The sequence below is a fragment of the Aptenodytes patagonicus genome, chromosome Z (assembly GCF_965638725.1).
Source record: "Aptenodytes patagonicus chromosome Z, bAptPat1.pri.cur, whole genome shotgun sequence".
NCBI lineage: Eukaryota > Metazoa > Chordata > Aves > Sphenisciformes > Spheniscidae > Aptenodytes > Aptenodytes patagonicus.
In genome coordinates this window covers 77,512,995-77,540,048 of record NC_134982.1, presented here as the reverse complement: position 1 = coordinate 77,540,048, position 27,054 = coordinate 77,512,995, and the positions used below count along the sequence as shown (strand labels likewise).

The following is a 27,054-nucleotide window of genomic DNA, read 5'->3' as shown; positions in this document are numbered from 1 at the left end:
TTCTGCCCCGCCAACTGCACATAATCTTCATGGATACCTTGTGCTGCAAAAAATGGTGTCCACATGTTAGATAGAAGAAACTACTGGTTCTAAGACAACAGTTTCCTGACCTCCCCATTAACTGTGGTTCTGCTTAAGAGGTAACTGATGAGATGAACATGATGGGTATCATCCTTTAGTTGCATCATCATGAACCTAAATGGTCATCCAACCCAAGAGCCCACTTAAAAAAGAAATTTCTCTGGAGTCTTGCTGAAAAAAATGTGTGAAAAGGCTGTGTTAAAAGACATATTCCCTAACTTCCTAGGACAGAGAAGAAGATACAAATGGAGATCTGGACATTTGTTTTACTTTTCCACGGAACAAGCAGCTGACTTGAACAGCCCACCTTTTTATTGGTGGAATGGAAGACACAGTCTTAGATTGTGGAAATCACAGATTTATTTTTGCTGCCCTCTGTATTTTTGTTTGGTTGTCTCTAGTTTGAAACTTGACATTTGTAATCAAGGAAAGGAAGGAGAAAAAAAAGTGAAGTGTTATTGAAGAAGAGGTGTTTATGTACTCTACAATACTTGGGACTGGTTATGATACTGCCTCTGTTCTTCCTCTTTCTCCCTTCCTTTGTCACAATTGTCACAGATGTCTCTGGCTGCATGAGGCTCCTAGTGTGGGCCAAGAAGCTTTTGTTTGGTTTGCTTTTTAAAATAGAGAACAGTCAGTCTGTTCTTCTTTCTGTGGCACATCATCAACAATATAACAAAGAACAGGAGGGGGACACTGAAGCCAATTTCTGCTTTTTGGCACAAAGCATGTGGCTCCTATTTTATTTTATGGAAGCGTTCTAGACAGTGTTTTCAGGTAATTAGTAAAGTAAAGAACTGTTACGATTTTTACATAGTTATTCTGATGCCTTACATTTAAAACCATCAATAATAGTAAGGTGGTATAATGCATAAGCAAAAGAGCATACAGAAAATAACTAAAATAGCAAAAAGAACAGATATGTCGCAGAAGAACAATCTCCCATCTTAATGAAAACTCTTTAAAAAAAGCCTTACTGTATTAAGTAAACATAGGCTAGTAGAGCATCTGCAAGTTTATCCAATCAAAAGCTAAAAGTGGTCCAATTAAAATGTAAGTCCTGTCACTGTAAACTTGCCAAAACTGCTCCTGCACATTATACAGTGAAGAAAAGTTAAGATGCATTCTTAAGATTCCTTATGCTTTACAAATCCACAGCTATGCTCAGCTGGGAAATGTTAAAAAAAAAGGTTGGAATCCTTTTCAGAGTAAAAGATTTCAAAATACACTGTTTTTCCTTTAAAGAACACGTTGCCTTTTGTTTCTGTCTGTCTTAAAGAAGAATAAAATAGTTGAACAGAGCAGACATATTTTAAAGAACAGGCTTGAGTTACTCAGGTCAAATTCTCCCTAAAATATATGTATGCATCTTCAATTATCTTCACATATACAGCAGATGGCTGCAATTATCAGCTTATTTGCAGTGTATCTAATACCAACCCCTTTTAAAAACTTACTTTAGAAGCACCTGCTGATGATGTCAAAATGAAACTTTCCTCTGCAGCTGCTTAGTACCCATTTAAAGAAATTGGACTTACCATTTCTGGTGGCACTCAAAAGGTATGCTCACCCCATCAAAAGATCCTTTCATGTAGAAAGGGTAACTCTAAAATGATAGGCCTGCTATCTTTAGGAATAGCTCAAAACAATATTTAATGATACAAGTTATTGACAGATGCAGAAATGCTGCGTTTATTTTGTTCAAAAGGTTACTAAGGCACTTGAGGTGGAAGAAATGGACTTGAATTACAAAAGAAAAAATTAAGATGAAAATTTGATTTTGTCTGAAACAAATTAGATTACAACTGAAAATAAGCAAAATGGAATAGTGTATCTTCATTTACAGTTAATCGAGCACACAAGGAAGCTGCACCCACTTAGGTAAAATAAGATTCTGATCCAATGTGCCAGTGCTGACATAGGCTCTAACTACATTCCTCTACTCATGTTGCACTCAAAACCCAATGAATTCCTGCTTATCTACTTCTCTTAATACAGAACAAAGGAAAGATGCTCCAGAGGCACAAGGTGAGTTACAAGGTGATAACTGGCAGGAAGTATAATATAACTGATCAACATCCCAACACAAACACTGGGGTATCAGTCCTTTCTCACACTGGTGACAGACAACACCTTTCCCCCATCATGTGCTTATGTATAGTCTGGATCCCTTCAGTGTATTTTTATAATCCTCCTCGTGCAGGCATACAGCCATCACAGTCCCCATTAAACCTTCCTCTGAAGGAATTCTTTAGCTTCTAGTCACAAACCCGCCTGTATCTATTCTCTGAACAGAGCTACCAAGTCTTACAAGTTACATCAAAATATTCTCTACATGTAATGAAAATCACATTTAATAAAGCAGCATGACCCTCATAAACAGCTATACAACCATGATCCATATATCCGCCACACATGAAGAAACATCTCATGAGAAGTGTGATATGCAGAATATAAGTGAGAATATGAGAATACAAACAAGATCAATATACCGTATTTTGTTTCTAGTTGAGAAATATTTGATTATAAGTACTCCTTTTGTCCAGCTCACAAAACAAATATAACAGAGTTCAGATATGCTCTGACAACTTTGAAATTTTTGTCCTAGAAAAATAAATGGAGTTGGATAAAACCTGCATACTTTCTCTGACAAGAAAGAACTGTAAATTGTTGTTATTTCAACCGTAGACTTTGAATGCATACTAGTAAAAGGACTTGTCCAAAAACCAGTAACAACAACAACAACAAACTTAGCAAAATGTGATGACAAGTTTCTGTTTAGTGACCCAAATGCCTTCTTCCTCTTTAGTAACTGAAAGTCAACATGAGAGGATTAAAGAACATTTAATTGACTGTAAGTTTCGCCAAGGATTTATCCTGCAAAGATTCACATATACAGTCCCTCTCCAAACAGGAAAGTTTATGAAAGTTCAAAAAGCGATCAGCAAAATTCATGAAGGAAAAATTTATTAAGAGCACTTGAACGCAAAAGACATTTCCTCAGACTCAGTAAACTCTAGTCACAAATTGTTGGTGAGCTGCGTTTTAGGGAAGTTTTACTGTGTCAGAACATTTGCCCTATTCTTACCTCTGCCCTCTGCATCTCTTTGGGCTATTGCTGGAGAGAAAGTACAAGGCGAGTTTGACTGCTAGAGCTATTCTACGTCTTCAGCCAAAGAGAGTTTTCCAACAGCCTCAAATGCATTCTGATCCAGGTTCATAGCCATAATCCCAAACAGAGCTTTTTGCTCTCAACTAGATTAGCCATGTATTCAGGGCATACAGAGAAACCCAAGCACTGAGACATGAGACTCACCTGTGCATTCATGTTGTAGTCCTTTCCCATAGTATCCTTTTTCACAGATGCACTCAAACTGGCCAGTGTGAGTGCCGCATTTACAGCTTGCCATGATGTCACAGCAGTTTTCATTTGCCTCACAGAGATATGAACAGTGCGATATATCTTCTTGGATATAGCTGCCAGAGGGCAGGTCTGAAATAATACCAATTTATTAACAAAAAATCCAAACAAAAGCCCCCCCACAGCCTCACATTATATCATTAGTGAAATGTTTCTTAAAAGCCCTAGGTTCTAGTTCTAAGCAGTAGTGATGGCAGCACGAAGCAGAGCCTTGCTACACTCAAAATGTAAAAAAAAATTGGTGTTCTTATTCTGGAAAAAGGCTCACTGAAATCCATGGTGCAAAGATCCTCAAACTTTCTCACTCGGCTTCATTTGAGTCTAACTCTGCCAGAATGGAGTCTCACTCCCAACTGAAGCTGCTGAGACAGCTTTTCTCGGCTTTGGTGGATGCCATCTTTGGCATCAGGAGAGCATTTGGCCACAGCATGTATAACCAGTTGGTCATATTAAAAAAAAAAAATCTTTCCTTTGGCACATTCACATAGACCAATTAAACCTTACCTGGAACAAACAGAATGGCAGTAAAGCACACTACTTATGTAAAAGTAGCATGCTTTTAAAAATTAAATGTAGCAAATAAATGCTAATGGCTAGTGTGATGCATGTTCTAAGCCTCAATCAAGCAGCATTGGCTTACAAACGAAGGTTAGTTATGTGTTCTCACTTGCTAGTCTAAACTTACTCTATTTTTCAAGAATACGGTAGATTAAAAGAGGATAAAACACAGTCCAAACCCTCTTTGCACCCTTTGCTCTTTCTGGTTTTAGTGAATGTATAAGTTCATAAACATAAATCGTATTTACCCTTATACACAGAGATCTAAATCAGTTCTGAACAGGCTAGCTTTTGTTGCTGTGTAAAATACCAACAGGTATTAAGGCCAGTCCTAAGGTTTGTACTGGGTGCCTCCTTTGGACAACCATGTATCTGACTACAAGGTTCATGTATTCAAGCAAAAGTTACACTGGGCCAAGACCATAGTCTGTTCTTTGTGGACAAAATGAAGAGCTGAATGGAGGTAAGTATGTATATATCAAGGAGGAGAATTTGGCTCACATTTTGTTGATGATGAGTTAGTCAAACAAACAGTTTTTCCTTTTACCTGAGGAATGAACACCTCTGCTAGCAAGTAAGGGGAAAAATAATTAAAAAAAAGGAATCAACACTACATGAAATGTAATTACAAGACAGTACTGGAGATCTTTCTGTTCAGACCTCTCTGCTCTCTGTAGACTTCTGAGGTTAGTACATTAATACCTTCATGAAGAGCCCTGCGTGCCAGAGCTTCAAACTCAGTAAAACTGTGAAGAAGGTAACAGTGATCTTCTTTTGGATGGGATGCCATGTCATTCAGTTCTCGGATATTCCCCTGCCATATCCCGAAGGTGAAGATCTCCACTCCAAATTCACGCAAGGATGCTGCAATGGGTCTTGGGTCTCCCCCATTGGAGTATCCATCAGTAATGAGAAATATCACCTTTGTGGCATTTCCACGGGCATGCCGTAATATTTGCTGGAAGAGAAAATGAAATTGCACACCTCAGCAAAGGGTTAGCTGTGGTTGATCTGTACACTACTTCCTCCATGATGTGGCTCCTTTTATTTGAATTTTACAGCTAGATTAAGTCCTTGCAAGACCACTCACTATAATGAAGATCAACCATCTACAAGCTGAATCTGTGGTTAGACAAGGCCAACCACTGTGTCACAGTCTGCACAATCACAGAAATCATGACATGCTCTGAAATGAGACACTTTTCACACTGACTGATAAAGTCACCCATGCGTCAGACAGCAATGATCCTGACCAGTGCTTTAGCAACTTTGTTCAGACTGCAGCTTGAATAGGTAATACAAACATTGAAAATATAGTGCAAGACCCTTGGGACCAAAGTTCAGATGCCGCCAACTGTCTCAGTGCCATGGGAGTGATGTGGATGCATATCACCCGCCAGTTTGGTCCATGTTGCTTTTCCATTCAGCACATGAATGCCATTCGGTTCCAAACTTGCTTGACCATTCAGGTAGGTGAAAACTCACCAGATCCCACCATGAAAATGTGCTGCAAATGTGCTGCAAATGTGCTGCAAATGGTGGCACACCCACTCTCATTATCATGGCTTTCAGTATGTAACTTATGGACAAATCCTCTACAGTTTGTAAGGGGTAATTAAGAACAAAAAGTATTTTATTAGGGATTTTTTGCTCAAACAAAATCCACAGATCTACTGGAAAAATTGTAGGGACTGACAGATCAATGAAAGGTGAAGAATCAGTCAAAACCACAGATACAAATGTTGAAAAAAGCTCTCACACACAGTATCAACTTTTTATATGAGGGATCTATGAGTGGTTAAAGCTTCCACTGTGATTATCTGGGCACAGACCCGTGAATTTTGTATTTCCTCATGTTCCTTCCGACCTTCCCTCTGCAATTTCCTTGTCTAAAAGGTGAAATCTACTGAACTTCTGGAAAAGTGGCTGTGTCATTCTATTCTCATATAAGGCAGATGGAAAAGAGTTATTTACCCAGTAAGCCCACAAGAAATTTAATAGTGTATGCATAGACAGAGAACGTGCCACAGAGCAGGTACATATATGTATGTGGGTATGAAGGAAAAGGTAGTGAGATGGAAGAGATTCTGTCAGGAACAGTAGTCTTAAAAAAAAGCACCTCAGATACCTCATGTGCAATGCAAAAATATAGCTGTGCCCGATGAGGCTTCATAAGCCTCTCTCTATGAAGGGAAGTTGAACAGGTTTTAGAAACAGATGAGAACCTGGGATTAGTTAGAAACAAGTTCCTATTCATTGCCAGGCTAGTAAATTATAAATAAAAAGCAAAGAATTTGGGTATATCTCCTATTAAACAAGCTTCAAAAGAGTGACCTTGCACAGGGTGACTTGCTTCCCTGAATGCACCCTCAACATGCCTCCTACAGTCAGCTACTGAATCTTCACTACCAGCACAACTGCACTAGGAAGCTTGAACCTGGAAAAATAAGCAGTCCTCAAAACTGTAATTTTATGCATAGAAAACAAAACCCAAAGTGTGACAACAATCATTAGAGTTTCCTATGGCATCATGCATTCAAGGACTGAATGTCAAGTCAGAGACAACAGTTATGAAGTTTAACCAGGTAATCAGTTGAAGAAAGAAAAACAAGTGACTAAAAGAACACTCAAGTTTTCTTCATTGCGTGCAAACTGCTTACTCCTAAGAGATCAAAATCCTTCTATCTGTATCTCCCACCATGGCAACTGCTTTTCTGTTGGTGATACATTTTTGTTTTTCTTGCAAGTCTCAGGTAGCAAATATGATCTAATATATTTTAATGTCATCTTATGCTTTGATCCACAAAATTATAAGGCCTGCTTCTGATTTATGGTTAGTCTCCTGCCAACAAGCATTTGGATTGTTGGTTATTTTAGCCCCAGCATAGCATTCCCCATTTGTCCCTGTTGAATTGTGCTTTTCTCCTTTACAACAGTTTGCCAAGATCACTTTAGCTTGTCTGTCATGGCCTCAAAAACTGCCTGTAGTCCCTTCCACCCTGTTGCCATCAAAAGATTTAAGGATCATTCCTTCTAATACTTCACATAAAACATTTGTGACAATACTGTGTAGTGCCTGAGTGAGGACATGCCCCACAGATTCCTGCCTGTTTCATCCTTCCAGTCTGACAGTGCACTAGTGCTAATTACTCTCCAAGTACATTTGTTCTTGGACAACAGGCAGAGCACCTGCAAAACTGCTATGTTAACATGCTACAAGCCGCCCTATGGAGTTACCACTCTCATAATTAGCCACAGTCTGTCAGAGTGTGACTAAATATGGGACCACCACCAATCTCCTCTTGGTGGCCAGGTGCTGTCTGTGGCCCTAAAGCAGGGGATTGTGAAGGTATACTTTCTCCTTCCTCTGTGAACTTACGTAGAAGGAATTAGATGCAGACTTTCAACTTGGTAGCACGCAAATTACTACCATGTTTATTTCAGTAATAGATTGTACCATGCTACTATTAATACAACAGACCACATTTGACAGACCTTCAAATGATACTCCAAAAATCATGTCATTGTATGATGAGTAGTAAATGTATTTAAGCCATCCTTAACAAACACAAATTCCAAAAACGGAGATGAACTGAGCTGAGTAGTTTTATTACAAAATCTTAAAGTAAGACTTATAAAGCAAAATTGTCTGGCTTTCAGCTCAATCAAAAGCTTGCAAGTTAGGCCAACCCAAAGAACCTGCAGAGATTTTATAACCTTTCTCAATAAGCCAGGCCACATTTCAGGACAATTTGATTTTACTTTGGTAGTTCATTGATTTCAGGTAGATACTAAACAAAAACAAGCACACACACCATAAATCAAAGCACAGACCATTGGCACCGTGGTCTGAAACAGTGCCAAGCAATGTGTTGCTGTTGGGCTTGATTTTATTACTACTTGTATGCAAAACCCAAAGGGAGTGAAATCAAATCCTCTTGCAGACACAAATACCCTTCACAAACCAAACCTATTGTTCCTCATGTTTCTTAAGTCATTAAGCGGAAAACCAGAATGAAGTGAAAAACCAGAATGAAGTGGAAAACTACAATGAAAAGAATCAGGAAGATAAAGACAAGGCAAAAGACAATATAAAGACAAATAGTAGGAAAAAATACAAATGCCTCATTTCAAAATGCATTCTGAAATGGATACTCTAAGACAAGTGGCTTTGCAGGCAGAGAGGGTAGTGCTATTTATGATTAACACATTTAATTAACGTATCTAGCCTTAACTGTGCTATTTTAAAATAGAATGTAAGCAACTTAAACTTCTATCCAACTTCTTAAGTATTCAGGCTGAAATTTTCCACTCAGGATGTTTGTCTCAAGCTGTTTCAGTGAAAATGGCTTTTATTTCAAAAAACAAGATGAGGAAAAACATATGTTCCATCCATACTTACTTGTTTTTTGCAACCATAGCATCTCTGAGCTTTACAGAAAGAATTTTCAATCTGCAAATCACATTTATAATAAAGGTGGAAAAACAGGCCCCAAATATATGCAAGTTGTGGAACTCGTGCAACTGAGGAAGAAACCACAACTGGCACAGGGTTAAGAGACATAATAGAGACTGCCAGTGCAATTCTCTGAAGATCTCACCTGCATGCAGCTTGCTCTAGCAGAACATGATTTCAACTCGCAATTATGTCATAACACGTACAGATGGGGGAACAAAGCTTAATTTTGGCAGGACGTGGCTCTGCAATTTCAGTAATATCCTTTCAGCACTGTTTCCCTCTGTGCGTACCACAAAGCTGCACAAACTTTGCAGATGAAGGTAGTGGACGGCATTACACATTGCCCTAGTTTTTCAGCAAGTGATAGTCATAATAGGTAGCAATCAAACTTCCATATTTTCCCTAAATACAGGGACATGTCTGCATGGCCAATGAACAAACTAGCTTGAGCCTCAGTAGTCTAGCCAGGTCCACATGGATCCCAGAAAGTTTCTGATTAGTAAATTAGCAGGGATCGCTGCTTTACGAAACTAGACTGCCACCAATGACCTCTGAAACCGCTGTGCAGAGTACACAAACCCTCCATGTCTTTCTGTGCGATCAAGAAAGGTTCCCTGGCTGTAGGTCCCATGAACAATACCTTACCAAGCCCCCTTAAAAAATGCAGGTCATCGGTTAGAGTAAGCGGAAACTGTCAGGAAAGGACCGTTTTTGAGGGGCAAATACCCCTTAGCTACATGACCCTGAGATAAGGCAAGCAGCCAACAGCTTTTCTGTCCTCTGCATCTGAAAGGGGAACCTCCTCTTTGGGGGAGCATTTCGGTCACACACAGACACAAATTGAGCTAACAGGTAAGAAAGCACAAAGATCTCTTCCTGCTACCTGACAGACTCGAATATTCAGGCACCAGTGGATCTCAGTAGAGAAACAGACAGACGAACAGACAGGATTGCTACATATTGCCCCTAGAAATCTAAACAAAACAAAGCCACTGAACAGCTTGGCCCTCATGTCTTGCAGCTGTAACTCTAGACACAGAATCCCTGCTGTATAACAGCAAAGGAAAAGAACAAGGGAAAGAAAGAAACATTCAACATTTGAGGGAGGGGGGGAGAAGAGACGTAAGTCTATTTTTAAATCATCTGTATATGTCTGATGGTCCAGTTAGTGTTTTGTTTCTTTCTGTGAAAGCACAATGACGTAAGAGACAGGCCACCATCCAGAGCTGCTGACAATCCAAGTAACGGTCTGCATTGCTCTGCCTCTTCTCTCCAGTATTTGTGTAGCATTTCACATAATTTTTGTTTCCTTTAACCCTGACTAACATTCCTCTATTCCAAGACACCTCTCCTCTTCCCTCTCCAGAAAGTCATTTTGAAAGCAGTTTTTTTCCCCTGACAGAAATTTCATATATTTTAAAATGTCTGTTCACTTAACCCCTAAACTTGTAACCACACACAGAGGTAGCTCCATGTATTTAAGCAGTCCCCATCAACTTCGTGGACTGTATCTACATGAAGATGACTTTTTTCCATGACAAGGCTCTGCAGTCCTTTCATAAATTGTCAGGTTCTTCAATAAATAAAGCTTAAAAGCCCACTAAACAGTATTCGGAAGTTAAAAGGACCCTGAGAACCTGTTTCTTTGGTATGAATATCCACATCTGCTTCTGATTTTACCATCAAACGAAACTAAGCACCAGCCATAACTCACAAAAAGGTGCTGAATGACCTGTTTAATTGAGAACACAGCCCATTTGGTCACTACTATAAATTAATAATAAGGGATAAGTACTAACAAAAAAACCCCAATTAATGCTCTTGATGATTGCAAAGAAAGGCATGGGGCCACTAGAAACACCTCGTCTTTGACTGTTTTAGTACCCATTTTCTTGTCCGCACTTCTTTCACAGGAGTGATAGACCAGTCAGTTTCAATAATCCTTCCAGATCTTAAATAAAACATTCTTTTCACATTAGCAAAACATTATTACCATCTGTATTGTATTCAGTCTCTCTTTAGTGTGTACAAATATCTGGCAGAGTCGCCATTTTGTTTGTGCCAGTAACAGACCTTAGGATTAAAAAATGAAGTCTTGTGCAACAAAAAAGTTGTCGTACGAAGTCCTCCTCTAGAAAGTCACTACTGTAAGGCAAAATGAAATCCTATCAGTACAGTCACAAAAACAGCTAAACCTCTAACTTCTGTGTTTTTAATATTAATATAGAGTTTGTAACACAAGATCAGGGGATGAGTAGTATCCACGACCAAAGACTTCTTCAGCCATTTGACAGCCACAGCACTGTCGTCAAAGGTTCTTTGCTACTGACTCAATTCCATGTTCTGCATCTAATCCATAAACATTTGATCTTGGGCTTGATCTCTGTCCTTACTCAGTGTTTTGCTTTTGAAGAAGATTTTGACCATACAGAATTGGCTATTAATATATCTGTCTAAAGGGAAACAAACTGAAATGGGTTAATCTGTCTTACTTTACAAACTCAGGCTTAGATAACATCAGACAGCCCCAGGATCCTTGCCAGGAGAAGCTTGCCTTGAAAGGTTTAAGCTGGAACCTAGTTTTCAAAATAACATTATCCAAGCATTCATCACAAAAATTACACTGCTCCTTGTATACCTTGTAGGGAATACACTACCTAAGGGCTACAAAGGGAATGTTATTTGTTATAGGTCAGGAAGAACCATCACTACACCTTAGAAGCAAAACAGAAAGCCTCCCACTAAAGAGCCATTCAGCTCTGCTATACCAATAGACCACTTACACGGAATTTGTTTTCACCCTAGGAATTACATAAAACCTACACACCATGGGATGAGTTCTGAATAGAACGAGATGATTCTTTCTTCCAGAGGATCGCTTATTCACTGTAAAAGAAATAACTCCCATTTTATAATATTACAGAATTAATATAACTATCTATAATACAACATAATCACTATTACACTTATATTAAAATGAATAAACTATACTAGTTTAGTTTAGTGCATAGATCTGACCTATATATTCAGCAGAATATTGAAACAGTATGTCTTAATTTCTCATGGATGGCTTCAGAAGTGGATCTGCATGTCATTCACAAAGGGAAATGGCAACGCTAAATCCTTTCGTGAAGCTCACCCTTTGTTTCAAGGTTCCTCTGCCTTCATCCTTCCTGCAAGTAAAAAGGTCCAAAGCTGGCAGGAAAATTTATGTAAATAAATATTCTGGAAAGAAAAAAAAATCAGTACTGGGATCAACCATAGCTTTTGGCGGAGTTGAGGCATCTTATCACTGAATCCTGAGCAATCCTAAGGAAGTTGGTCATCTCACAAGGGTAATGCAAAGCTAGGGGTTGACAAATACTGTTCCCCTTAATCATGATACAAATGTTGCTCTTTCTCTACATAAAAGAGCTGGCTATACCTCTCTGTCCCCTCTCTAAAACAGCAAAGGTCTGATTTCACCACCTTTTCTTTTGGTCACTGAACACGGCTACTTTCACCGCTCCACTCAAATAAATCTTATCTCCTCTTTAGGTTTCATTGCCCCTTTCAGGAGAGGAACTAAAAGATATTCCAGAGTTAGAGGTTTTGGTTTCCAATTGTTACCTTTCACCACTTTCTTCTGCACTGCTACACAAGCTCTAGAGAATGAGCTGTTACCTATCTAGAAGAAATTAACTAACATAAAAGCTTTCCTTGATTATTCCCCTAGCAGGAACTGCACTCATAATTCAGGGAAAAGATATATCTACAGGATAAATCTGGATGTTTAAATAGTGCTACAAGTAACAGGCTGTTGAAGATAACAACTGAAAAGAAATTTAAAAAAAAAGGGGGGGAAAAAAGGGTGTTTAAAATACAGTGATTTCATGCTGGTCTAGTCTTGTATTACAATGATTTTCACTTCAGTTAAATAATGTACTAGCTCTACCAATTATTTTCTCATGACTGATTTATGCAACAATGGGTGGGTCATCAAAATCATGTCCTTAATCCATGCATGTATCTTTTCATCTTTCCTATCCTTCTCATCCCCTCTATCTTCAACCTTCATCTTTTCTTTCCACAGTGTCACCCTCTCTGCATGTAGTCATTTTCCACTTGTCTTTTATCCTTTTCCAACTTCTACGTGTTTTTTGCATAATTGAGAATGAACTTTCCGGTATCTTGTCAATAACGAAGTGCAAGAATCTTAACTACTTTTTTTGCTTAGCCACAACACTTGCCTTCCAAGCATCTCTAAGTAACTGGCAGGTATGACCTGAGTAAGTCTCTCAACTGAGTCAGACAACCTCACTCTATGGATCAAAGCACACAGGTAAAAAAGCCAGGCATGCTCATGGCCAGGAGAGGTAGGGACATGTCCTCTAAGGAAAGACTGACAGATCTAGTATTGTTCAGCCTGGAGAAAAGAAGGCTTGAGGTCCTCTTATCCATGTATATAAATACTTAATGAGGGGGGAAGTAAAGAAGATGGATTCAGACTCTTCTAATTGGTAGCATGAGGCAAGAGGCACAAACTGAAATACAGGAAATTCCACTTAAACAGAGGAAATAACATTTTTACTAAAAGGGTGATCAACCATTGAAACAGGTTTCCCAGAGAGGTTGTGGGATCTCCATCCCTGGAGATATTCAAAACCCAAGTGGACACAGTCCTGAGCAACCTGATCTTGCAGGCCCCACTTTGAGCAGGGGGTTAGACTAGATGGTCTCCAGAGGTACCTTCCAACCACAACAATTCAGTGATTCTGTGGTTTTGTGATATGGGAGAAACATATTTGACTTCCAGTTCTCAGCATTTATTATTAATCTGACCTTTTTCCCTCTTTCTACAGCACGGATTCTGCCTGTAATGCCTGTGTTACATTTTCAACTCTTTAAGTACTGTTGCACAGTTAAAAAGTGCCATTTCACACATTTTGTACAGTGTGAAAAATAAGTAAACCATTCTTACCTCATAGAGCAAAGCTATGCACTCCAAGTCTAAGACAATCATCTTCACATTGCATAAAGACTGTTTCTTCCCCCCAACATCGGAAAAAAACCCCAACAAAACCACCACTGCCTTTGCAATGACAGGAGCTACTACATAGAATTTTGACCTACACACTTGTTTCACACAAGTGCTAGGACTGTTGGATCTGGTGACTTGAAATGGGGTGGCTTGCAGTTTTGAGCTCTGAATTAGAACGAACAGAATGCACCTAGTCTCCAGGAAACAACTAACACACATATCCTTCATCTTCTATCATTCTGAGGTCTTCTAAATGGGACATTAAGAGACAAGGCACGTTATGTACGTAGCCATTTCCTCAGCTCTTGGTGCTGTACAACCTTTTAACAAGTTTATCAGGACTTTGAAAAGTTGCTGGAGGCCCTATATGCTGGTGTGCTGTGTGCTATATTCAAAATACAGTCTTGCTAATAGATCTGTTTGATTTGAAAAATTAAAAATCCTAGTTTTCTTTGTGTGTGAGCAATTTCCATCATTAACATAGGCAAGATGTTACTTGATTTCTCTAGTACTGCTCTGGTCTTTTGCTAGTAATAAAAAAGAGACTCAAAAATATTTTACTGAATACGTAATTAATCTTCATGTATTTTCAGACCAAGCATTCGCACCACTATTGACTAGTGCATCTGCCAAATATTTGTTTCTTTTGTGTTTGTTTTAAACATTCATTACTTTAAAAAAGCAGGAAAAAAAGCTGAACAGAATAATTAATTCCAAAAGGACAAACACAATTCATGACCTGGCCCATCTACTGCCAGCTATCACTGCTCAATTTTCTTCTGAATATCTTCTTTTGCTCCAGGACTGCTAGAATTGAGCAACATGAACACACAGTTAGCACTGATAAGAGCTGTCCCAGCCCAACTGGGTGTGGAGGAGTGTTTGGGAGAGAAACAGGACAGACAATTGGACTCGCTGCTTCACTGTTTATACTGCATATGCTCAGCAGAGCACCACAGCTCTGAATGCCAAAGCTTTTTACAGGCTGCCTGTCAGATTCAAGGGGGTTCTTCATCTTCCTGGTTGAGGTTACCAGAGAGACCCTGAACCAGAGGGAACATCACAAATTTAACAGGAGCTTTTGTTTTGAATTGTGTTAACATCATAGAGAAGTAAGTAGCTCAAACATTTGAACAGGGTCCTGGTCACGCGAAGAGCCTACCTGCTGCTAAAGGCAATAGTGCTTTTGATTACTGCATCTAGGACAGTCAGAAAATTCTGAGCACCACAAACATTCTGTCTCGTCTGCAAAATCTAACTTTCAAATTCCAGTAACAAGTGGAACTGGAGGACAAAGGCTAAAAATGTGTCACAGAACATGCAAAATATACTACATACAGAATATTAATGCTGAGGTTCGTGTCAGGAAATACTGCTAAATATGATGTATTTTGCTGGAAAGGCCTCTCGTAAGTCTAGGAAATGAATTAAAAATAAAACAACTTCTTTTGTCCTGACTTCTTCAAAATTTTAATGCCTGGAATTTATTTCCTACTCTCTGAACAAATCACTCAGTAGCTTTTCTGGTTTGTCTTTGTATCTCTGGAGCAAAGCACATGGTAAGACTGTTTTTTCTGTGAAGGTGCTAACTCTAAAGGACTGGGGATCAGAAGGTACTTACTGTCAGACGCCTGCAGCAAAGGCTCCGAGACAAGAGGACAAAAAATGGTTTTCTCAGGAGAAGTAATCTCTATTCCTGAAACATTCATGAAAACATCATCCAGATACCACAGTGATGAAAGGTTTCATTCATTGTGCTGTTAGTTCTGCTATTGTATCCACAAGATTTGTGTTAATTCCTGCAGCAATGTCTCATGTTTCTCACCTTTCCTCTGCCTCTGTATGTTACACTGGGAAATGGCTAAAGGCTTTGTGGTACTATGCTGTAAATAAAGAATGTGCCTTCTAAGGGAGGCCTGTCTTGGCAGATGTGCAACACAGTGGATGCTGGCACACCTCCCTCTTTGCATCCCCAAACCTCCTCTCCTCCTTACTTCACACGTGGCTGGTTGACAGAACACAGGTCAGGGAGGCTGCTGTACATTGTGCAGTGCAGATTCTTCCAGGCAGGAACATGATCTCAGCTCTCAGAGCTAGAAGTTATGAAAATGTCAGATGTGCTCAATCATATGACCTTGTAAGGCTTAGGATTAGACCAGCTTCCTGTAGCCCAGGGAAACGGGCTGAGATAGGCACATGATGGCAAGACAAGGAACAACTACCCAGTAATATGAGTTTCCTTGCTGGTTGTGCCCAACTCAGCAATAAGAGACACAGAACACCCTTCTTTGTGCTGAAAGGAGTATGTTCTCCTATGGTTGCCCCCTTTTTTCCAGAAAGTTATAGTTCTTTGCCTTTGTCTTTTTATGCTCAGCACATAACAACAACTCGAGAACATCAACAAGGCTAGAATACGTTAACACTGCTGGAATGGATCAAAATTAGAGGGTCTTCCATACAAATGAAAAGCAGGCTTCAGAGGACTAATTTCCAAAACTTCAGTAAAATCCATGCTTTTAGTAAAATATACTGGCCATTTGCACAGTTCCTTGGGATCTCTCTTAAACACTGTAACAGTCTCTCTGCTTCTGAAAGGCTCCCAATGCACACATAGCATCTCCTATTCAAAGCAGATGGGAAAGTCAGAAAATGTCAGCTTGTTACCGTAAATCAAGCTCATCACTATATCATTCAACTTTATCCTACACAGCATCACCAACAGGTACTCTTTACAGGTGGAAATCATAAACCACTCTATGCAGTTATGCAAGGGATAAACAGTATACTCAAATGACCATTTCAGCCTTAAAACTTCAGGAAGGACATTCAGAAAACAGAGACAGTCAGCTGGAAACTAATAAAACCTGATGCACCTTCCACGGAACTTCAAGATTTTCATGATTTAGATTAAATATAGCACGTCTTCAAAGTTCTTCCTTCTGCTGTCTAGAGCCACAAACACCTTTGAATACCACTGATCAAACTCACAGTAGTGCAACAAGCAATGAACAATATGCCATAATTAGCATCTCAAAAATTAAAGAACAAAAAGAGAACTGTAACTTCAAGTTCTTTTGTGGGCTGATTTGCCATTCTCAGAGCCACCAAGTTGCATGAGCAAACTACTTGGCCAGGAGTTGTGCAAAAGTATAAGCATAGACGGTAACTTGAATGCCTTCAAGCCAGGTTTTATTAAGCCATAAACTTTGCATGAAAATATTGTAAACCATTCCATCTGATAACAATTCTTTTTATACAACATTTTGTGTTGCTGCTACTTATCCCTAGTACTAGTATGAACATATTGTTGGACTATATTCAAAGGTATAAAAACTGGTTTGCGAGGGCACGCAGTCCAAAGTGTTAAACAGAACTGACAAGTGACTTTTTCAAGCCATAAAAAACAACTCCTTAAAAAGCAAAGAAGAACAGAATACTCACTAGTATTTTTTGCCTTTTTTTGATCAGAACTACCAAGCGTATTGCTTCTAGGGATACTGGAGAAGGAAGAACATGGAAAATAAGGCAGAGGAAGCAGGTGTTTAGTTCAGGGTCTAGAGTCAGGCGGTGTATCTATGCATCTGTGGCTTCCTATATACTCAATGGAGAGGGAGACACTGGAATGAAGGGCTTCAGCACACCTAATGCAGAACTGCCATACAGAGGCGCTGCATATGGGGACAACCCGATCAGTGGTCTCTACTGGGATACAGACTCCCAGGATGAGGCACTTCAGTCTGTGCCTGAAGCCAGGCTGTCTCTCTTCTGATGAACTCAGTTTGCCTCGTTGAACTGATGCAGCAAAAGGGTACGTAGCAGTATCCTTCAGTGCTTCTTGTAAGGCATGTATTTTAGCATTTTAAAACCAAATTACACTTAAGTTAAAGGGATGATAAATGGCTAATCTGCTAAATACCAGACTTCCAAATCACACACCTCTGCTTAGACCAAAATGCAGGACACAATTTTGGAAGCACAAACAGACCAATTTCCAAAGAATAGGTTTTCAACCAAAGAAAATCTTAACCCTGCTTAGCCCCATATATGATGCTAAACAGAGCACTTTTTGCCTGTCCCAGCCAAAAAGCCAGAGAAGAAATGAACTACTTAATAACTTCTTAAAGTAGCCCCATTTCAGATCTAAAGACAATGAACAATGTGCAGATGTGTATCTTGCCTCTGACCCTGCTGTATTAATCTTGTGAGCAAATTCTATGCAAGACTGCATTATGCAGGACAAGTACTTTTCAGAAACACTACCCTGATTAAAAGTGGTGATTTAGAGCTGACACTAATGATGGCTGGCAGGAACTCCACTCTCAATTTGCTCAGTAATCACTAACTACCCGCTTTGCAATTTCAAAGGTGACCACAGAGGTAAACCAGGTTGACTTCCGTTTTTTTCACCGTAATCTTTAAAACAGACTCCAAGGCCATACCAGAACTTAAGAGAGGCCCACTGCTGTCAACTAGTCAGTTAGCTCTAACTGACCTAAGCCATCATCAGATATTTAGAGCACAATGCTGGAGACAGGCTAGAATCTGCTGCTCTCTCATTATTAGCTGCTGATTTTGCAGAGGTCATAGGAATAAAAATCCATAAACACATTCTTGATAAACAGACAACATACATGACTCTAAATGCTCATCTTCTCAGTGAGAGGGTACTACTTTTTTCAAATAAAAAAATTTAAACCGCTTATATGGTAAGAAAAGATTTTCAATTTCCTTTGCTTCAACTATTTTTTTGTTTTAATTTCAAAATGAGATTCTGAATCTGAAAATGCATTGAAATTAAAAGCCAATTATCCTAGTGGGTAACAATGCTGCATCTTGTACTTTCGTGTTTTTGACACACAGAAGAAACAAAGCCACCATTACTTATTTAAACAAGCATTAAATAAGCATTAGAACTGTTTATCCTAAATTGATATGTGCTTACATTCTTTTGAGGGCCAGTTTTTTCATGTTTGTTAATTGGATGACAACAGAACACTGAATTTGACATGCTGGTTGGCCATTCGTCACGCTTCCTCAAGATCAGGTTAGATACAAAAGCCAGATTTTAAAGACCAGATATTCAGAAAATGTGTCCCCTGATTCTGTAGGTGTTGTGACAGACCTTCCACTTACATACACCACTGACTTCAGTGGAGTGAAGATGAATTACAAAAGCAAAAAGCCCAGCTTTTTAATGCAACAATTATTACAATAACACAGAGCAATGTCCAAAGTCTCCCTCAGCTACTGCTTTGCCAAGTCATTTAGAACAATTGACTTGTCTGTTTAAGGCTGGCTGTGCGCTACCTCTGACTTCAGCTCAAGAGCAGTGCACACCTACAACTTCCAAGTTCAGTTTTGAAGAGAAATATTTCCCATTTTACTTCCACTGGAAGACAGAAACAAGCCTGTCTTCTTAGAAGCAGCTATTTTTATTTTGTCAAGAGGCTGCCACATGGAGTAGTTTAAATAATTTGTATTTTCATCTTTTTTAGCCCACAGCAATCAGTGCAGCTTCAGGATGTTTAAACTGTCCATCAATAAAGATGGCACATCAATGCTGGCACATATGTGACTCTTGGGTGCCAAGACAAGAACACACCATTAAACTTCCACCACGGTACGACAATCCTTCGTTTCTATTTCACGACGGATCTGGCAACAAATGCACATCCCTCCCGTGAGGTGCAATGGGTGCTGTCAGCAGTGGTTATCTCTCAGGATCAGAAGCTCCAATCCAGGTGCCTACAGCTGGGAAATTCAGCACTTCACACTACTGAGCTCTTTGGGCTTTCGATGCATTCCTTAACCAGCAGCAGCAACGCTTGCTCAAACCTGTTTGTACTTTCTTCAGTTCTGCTTCAGTTCTTCCTCATTGTCACATCAGCTCTGCAGCTTTCCATAATGCAATAAGCAATCTGCTTAACATAAACTGCATGTAGTTTGTGCTGTCCCACTAACTCACTATGCGAAAAACTGAAGCCAGAGAGTTTTGAATGAGTGAGCTTAGTTTCTTCCCCTTTCTTAGACTATTTACATGTGCCTTAAAAGAAAGACTGCTGAACATGAGCACTTGCTAGCTTAAGTGTGGCATGAAATCCCAAACAGGGTTGCAAAACTGAACGCTGATAGCAGTTTAGCCTTCCTCATCAGGGTGCTGTCTCTTGCCGCTGTCTCTTGTGGTACATCCTTCATATTTCTGTGTACCTCATAGAATTTATCTTTAATCTGCCGGGTAGGAATGTCGAAGTGTGGCCCACGTGGCAAAGATAAGCATAGACAGCTTTGACAAAACACAGAAACTCTGCAATAAACCTCTCTGCGAAGCACCGTTGGAGAGGATGCAAAACTGCAGTGCCAAGGAGAACTCCCTTATTTTTTCAAAGAAGATGGACATTACATGGATGTGCAACAGCTTGTCAAACCGAGTAGCTCTGCTTTCAGGATGATGTTAAATTAACGGTTTTGCTGCCACAGGTTCTGAAACAGTAACTGCTAAGTAAATCTTGCTCCTGTTCACTGATGTTCCCAGGTCAGCCACTGACTGGCCTGATGACCTTGCAGAATTCACTTATCTCTCTGCCTCTGTAGTTTCCGTAGAACTGTCACAGACTTGAATTAATCAGTTTGAGACCTACCAATGAAGAGTGCAGCACGACAACTTAAGTGCTGGGATTATTCTAACAATGCCCCTTCCTTTCCTTCATTTTCTGTTACTACAACACATAACTGATACTATTTCGGGGAGTTTGTCATGCTTTGCAGACACTTTTGGTTTTGGAAAAGAAGCAGAGAATTCTGGTTAGAAGCAGAAGAAACCCCACATTAAAGTTTAAGAAGAAAAAAGAGACATTTTAGGAAAGTGAAAGAAGAAATAATTACAGTTGTACCAAAAGACAGTTAAAAACAAAGGACAGCAGTATAAGAGTCCAGAGGGAACAATAATTTTGTTATACTTAAAATACTTCTCTAGATGTATCCCAATAGTAGTATTTTAAACTTAGAACAGTCATTTTCTGAAGAGTCCCTAGGAAGGAGAGTATTCCCTGAAGCTGTAATTTGTCTCACATGAAGACGACATACTGAACAAAACCACAGTACAGTATCTTTAACCAAGAGCCAGCAAGCAGCCTGAAATTTAACCTTGTCATTCTAATGCAATTCTCCCTGCCACCATGCAAATATTTTTCTTCCCACATTCTTATGAGACCACAGTGTAAAATGACAGTGATGCTGTTGTAGCCACAAGGTTTAGCTGGGCTCATAAAACTAAATTGTAGGTTACTGAAGGGAATTTTTGTTTATTCCATTTCAAAGATATGATTAGTCAAGACTCCATATCAAGAAAACAGATGGTATTTCTTAAGCTTATGTTTTGTTTGTAATGGTTATTTTTAACTCTTATCATTAACTTCTTCACACAGTACCCCTGGGATGGATCTGTATTGAAACCTAACTTCACAGTGGAAGATCTAACATAGGGATGTGTTTTCCTAAAGCAGGTTTTCCATGTGCAACTCTGAGCACATTAGACAATGGACTTGCTTTCTCCTGCCAGATGTGAAGAAGAGAATAATCTTTGCCAATTTCATATGCCCAGCACTGATACACCTCTTGCAGTCTCACTCATCAACTCCAAATGAGAGCGCATAAGCTGTTTCAAGAGAAGTACACCCAATGCTCAGCTACAGGACACTACTAGAAATCAGACATAAAAATAACAGAAAACTAGACTTGCTTTGGGAATGCTCCTGCACACAGAGGCCAAATGGCAAGGAGCAACCTGGTCTAGCCTCATAAAAAAGCTTCCAGAGTAGACTGGCTGTCCACGAGCCACCAACTGGGAAACCTCCCCAGCATGCTCAAGTGCCAACACATGCCCAGGAGCTGCCTAGACCAAATTTGTGCCATGGGACTGTATAACAACTTACCACCACAGATGGTTGTGTTCCAGTGTCTGGAGACGTTCCTGGACATGCTTCTATCTATTGGTATAGTACACACAGCTTACGGGCACCTTTGTCAGTCATCAGCAATTAAAATAGTCACCTGGCGACAGTATGTAGATATCCCTGACTGCTGACAGCTATCGGGCACCCAAGTCCTGCTGCCAAGAAACAAGGCAGACGTTTCAGATGCCAGACCTGACTCTCATATATCACTTCTGAAATCGGGACATTGGCTCCATGCTCCTTCGAAGAATGAATTTCACACATTTGTTTGCAAGGGCAGCAGAAAGCATGGGAGCCGCAGACGCACGGGAAGATGGTGACTAGTTGCCCTGACCAGACTATTCAGCATCCCACACCACTCTGTTCCACATCCCACCATACAGCCGTACACCCCTTGACGATGAACACCCTCGCACGGCACGCAGAACCACACTCCCACACCGCACGCTGCACAGCACACCACACACCAAGCCGCCACGCCTCACCACCCCACGCACTACTGCGCCACACGCCTCGCTGCGCCTCCCCTCGCTGCCGACAGCTTGCCACAGCGCGCCCCGCGCCTCACCGCACCACAGCCCACCACCACACGCACCTCGCGGCACCACCGCGCCCCTCACCACACACCTCACTTCACCACACACCTTGCGGCACCACCACACGCCTCACCTCACAGCCGCACGCGCGCGGCACCCTTCTCCATGCACCCCACCACACACCTCACGGAACCACTACGTCCCTCACCACGCATCCCACCACACACCTCACGGAACCACTATGTCCCTCACCACGCACCCCACCACACACCTCACGGAACCACTACGTCCCTCACCACACACCCCACCACACACCTCACGGAACCACTACGTCCCTCACCACACACCCCACCACACACCTCACGGAACCACTACGTCCCTCACCACACACCCCACCACACACCTCACGGAACCACTACATCCCTCACCACGCACCCCACCACACACCTCACGGAACCACTACGTCCCTCACCACACGCCCCACCACACACCTCACGGAACCACTACGTCCCTCACCACGCGCCCCACCACACACCTCACGGCGCCACCACGCCCCTCACCACACACCCTACCGCACCCCTCACCGCACACCTCACGGCCACGCATCCCAGCCCACCGCACAGCACGACGGACCCCCCGTCCTCCCGCCCGCGGCGCCGGGCTCACCGCCGCCTGCTGGAAGGCGCCCTTGGTGTAGGTGCCGCCGCCGCGGTAGGCGATAGCGGGGATCTCGCGTCCCAGCAGGGCGCACTTGTGCTGCTGCGGCCGCCGCCGCGAGATGTAGTCCACGCGTGGCACCACGTTGCTGCGCGAGGAGAAGGTGACGATGGCCACGCGCGTGGCCGCGGGCACCACGGGGAAGTCGGAAAGCAGCTTCTTGACGAAGCGCAGCTCGCTGAGGAAGTTGGCCGGCCCCACGCTCGACGACTCGTCCACCAGGAAGACCAGCTCCAGCCGCCCGCTGCGCGCCCGCAGCCGCCGCACCTGGCGCTTGAAGGCGCGGCCCAGCTTCTCCACTTTGCTCTCCGTCGTGTCGGGCAGCGGCGGCGCCGCCAGGGCGGGCGAGGCGAAGGTGGGGGCGCGGGCGAGGGCGCCCGGCGGGCCGCCCGCCCGGCCCTGCGGCGCCGACGGCGACAACGACAGCGACAGCCCCCCCCAGCAGCAGAGAGCCACCAGGGGCCACATCGCGGGGCGGCGGGCGCAGGGAGACGCCGGCAGCCGCGGGAGGGGAGCGGCTGGTCGCCCCCTGACGCCCCACCTCCTCTCTCCTCGGAGGGGCGGCCGGCCTGCCTGCCTGCCTGCCTGTCTGTCTGCCTCCCCGCCGGCCCCCGCAGGTATCCGCGCCCTTTAATCCCCCCGCGGGCCTCCCCCGCGGCTGAGGCGCTGCCCCTCGCACGCCCCCCTCTCGGCTGCCCCCCCCCCCCCCGCCCCTCGCTTTTCGGTTACGAGCCCCCCGCCCTCCCCGCTCCCTCCCCGCCCCCCCGCCGCCCCGTCCCGCCCCGGTGGGTCCCACACGGCTGGCGGGGGCCAGCCCGGCAGCGGGGAGGCTGCGGTCACTGGAAACGCGCCGAGCCGGAGCGGCGCGGTGCCGGGCTCCGGAGAGGGGGGAAAGGCGGAAAAAGCCCCAAAAGCGAGGAGCGCCTTTTCCACTCCCCCGCCGCGGGAGCTGGAGCTGCTGCTCGCAGGGACGGAGCGAGGGCTTGCACTGACACGTGCTGAATTAATCGTGGTTAATTTAGCCCTTTGTTTTGCGGGGAGGATGCGCTTGCGGCTGGGAGGTTTGACGGGGGTATGCTCTGGTCCCGTTCCTGGCTCTGTCACAGTCTCCCTCTATTGTCCAAGGGACACTTCATCCACCTGTGGACTCAGTTTTCCAACTTTGAAGATGTAGCAATACCTTACTGATGAGCGTCTCACTGAAGTGATGGCGAGGTGTCTGGATGTATGGGGTGAGTGTGCACAAGGGTATGTGCATGAAAAGCAAGGAGAGCACCTGCATACATACATCTACATGTGTATGTAAATATATATATGCATCAATGTACCGGCAGTGACAATAATCTTCTGCGCTTGATATGAAAAATTCCCGGTAGCCAAGTGTGAGATTACAAGCCATTTCTTGGAAGGGTTCCAATGCTGTCTTGCTGTCTGTGAATCGCTTTGGGAGAGAGAAACACTCCCAAAGAGTCCTCCTGCCCAAATTCAGAACCCACTCCCCCTTCAACCAACCTCTCTACAGATTTAATTCTCTAGACCATTATGAGGCAATAACTTGGGTTCATTTTAGCCACTAGTTTAGTATTAAACAGTTCTCTAGCTAATCAACTCAATTTTCAGGAGTAACTCAGTCTCAGAAAAATTCTGTTGGGATAGATTAGCCATGTAAACCTGTTGATTGCAACTCTTTGCCTTTAATTAGTATTTTTCCTTCCTTTATTCATTTTCTAGTCCTCCTCTCTGCTTTAGTTTACTTTTGTTGACATTTCACAGTGCCATGGAATACACAGGTACATTGGTGCATTTGCAAGTCAAACCCCACATTTACATTTAATTTAATTATTTACTTTTTCTTCACTGGGGTATCAGCTGATGGAAAATTGATCTAATACTGTCCCTTTGACGTTCCAGCAATACTCGAATTCCACTGCAAATGACAAGAGACTAAGTGACAGAAGATATTATTTAATTAGGGAAATGATGCATTTGATACACAGTTCCAACATGTTTTTACATTTATGTAGTAGTCTAAGCACTTCACAAAAACCTGTTTCTTAGGTATACTTTTGCCACTTAGTGCTTGAAGAGAAGATAGCGATCAGACACAATTACAGAGGCATATGTGAAGAGCAGTTTTGGTACTGAAGGATGGGCAGCTCATGGGCTGGGTCAGTTAAACTGTTTCTGCCCATGTGACGGCGAAATAAAGGCTGCAACATCATGCTTGGGCTACTCTGCTTTTCCTTTGTAGTAACAGGCAACCTTTTTGTCTTGAAAGGGGTAACTGGAAGTTGCTACAACCACCGAAATCCTCAGCAAGTTGATTTGCACCGTTGGTCTTTGGAGGATTAAAGAAATGGTGCTGCAATTGCATTCACTGTGTTCTGAGTCACACCACCAGTATACATTACAATGCTCTTCATCTACATTGTACTGGGCTAGAGATTATGTCAGTCTTTGCGCAGACCAGAATGAAAGAACAGAAAAGGTGTTTCCTCTTCTTGGAGGTGGAAATGGAGGAAATGCCTGGTTTCTGCAAGGTGCTCCTAACTGAAGTGGATCATTGCAGTTACGACGTGCTGCTGTTACTCCTGAGTGTTAAGGTCATAACAAGTAATTTTCTCTAGGCTGGTTTAGTTTGCTGGAAAGCTAACTGTCAGTTCCCTTGTTTTCCCCATGTTTTTGTAACACCAGATTCATAAATGCTACACATTTTAGGACTCGGAAGCAAAGGAAAGGAGGATTGATTGGAAACATTTTTAACAAAGGAAGAACAATTTGTGTCAGTGGCCAGTTTTCTATGCACCTCCTGTACTGCCAGCGTGGGAGACCACAATCAGGTATGACTAACTGTGAGAACACAGCAGTTAATTTCAGTCTTAGTGATCTCATCAGAATTGCGAATGCAAAAAATAACAGGGCAATTATAAATTAGTCCTTGATGCACGCACAGTTTGTGAAAATGCGTATTCTTCTAGGTCACACAGGCCCTGCAGTCATGCTGCACAGAAGCTCTCACTGGTTCAACGGAAAGCTGTATTTGTATGTGTAAGGGCAGCAGAGTGAAGTCGTCAATTCAAGATGTAAATATATTTGTCACACAGGGAGTTCACAGTAGAAAAGGAGTAGATCAGTGAACAGCTAAGCTCTGACTGTGGATGCAAGACTGAGGCCCTAGCATGGTACTGATGTGAAGCAAAATCCAGGAAAATTGAAGTGGTGAGGGGAAATTTCCTTTCAATCCATGGATAATTAGCATTCAAAAGACTTCAAAAAGAATCAGTGACCTGTAAGTAGTGAATAACTCTCCTCATATATTCTCCCTTGTGTATAACACGGGTAACTCTCTTCAAAATCATTGGCATTCAACCTAGTTGTGCAGAGAGGAGAAGCTAAGTAAAGCATTACAAGATACTATGAGAAGTTAGCATCAGCATCTGTAATAAACACAATCTAATGGTATGAGGGAAAGAGTGAGTGCATCCAGAGTATTCCAGTATGTTACCGACGTGATTTGAGAAAACTATAGAATAATTTCTGGAATAAACTGAAACTTAAAAAGCTTGGATTCAGCCTGTGAAATCCTCAGGAAGGTATTTTATCCATGGGGTTGTGCTTGCAAGAGAAAAAGTCATGTTGCAGATGGTGGAGGAGGTCGTGTGTGTGTGTGTGTAAGTAGCAAGCATTCTGTTCACTATATGTTCACTAAGCTTTTCTGAAAGCACCATTTCCAGGGGAAATCTCCGTTGTAATGAAATTGCCTTCTCCAAGCCTGCCTGCCAGCTCTTTACAAATCCTTTCCATGTTGATGTGCTTAAGCCCTCTGCTTTTGATGGTCTTTTCCCTGTTGTATTCATGCATATTATTTGTGCTTTGGTTCATCGTGATCTGTAGCAGATGGGGAAGTGGAGAGCAGAAGGAGTTTTTCCCACTTTAAGCATCCCTGAAGGTCAAAATATCTGCCCTGGGCTTCCCTACTTGAACAGAAAATGCAGGTTTCATGTGGCTTCTTTTGACAATGTGCACAAGAAGGTGGTGCTGGACTGTGACTCTATTCCATTACAAAACAGCAGGTAACAAAAACCACTAGATCTTGTGAATAAACTGCCTTTGTCATATGACAGAAGAGGGCTGACTAGTCCTGAAAAGGAAAGCTTAAGAGCAGCACTTCAACTGCTTTTACAATCACATTCCTGTATCTCTTTAATTGTCTTATTAAAATCCACAGACTTCATGAATTCCAGTAATTCTTTACTGTCTCCCTGCAAGATCATATGGTCATTTAACACCACCCTGCTTACTAAACAAAA

The 27,054-nt window shown here is 42.1% G+C and overlaps 1 protein-coding gene across 1 annotated transcript in view; it reads right to left on the bottom strand.

Moving 5' to 3' along the window:
- Positions 1-23,212, bottom strand: part of SVEP1 (sushi, von Willebrand factor type A, EGF and pentraxin domain containing 1) — a 135,192-nt gene extending 111,980 nt beyond the window's left edge. Inside the window, exons 1-3 of the mRNA XM_076362088.1 lie at positions 22,694-23,212; positions 4,763-5,018; positions 3,398-3,574 (exon numbers count right to left, since the gene is read on the bottom strand). Coding sequence (XP_076218203.1) covers positions 3,398-3,574; positions 4,763-5,018; positions 22,694-23,212 — 952 coding nt within the window. The remainder of the gene's footprint in view (positions 1-3,397; positions 3,575-4,762; positions 5,019-22,693) is intronic.
- Between the last annotated feature and the right edge of the window lie 3,842 nt (positions 23,213-27,054).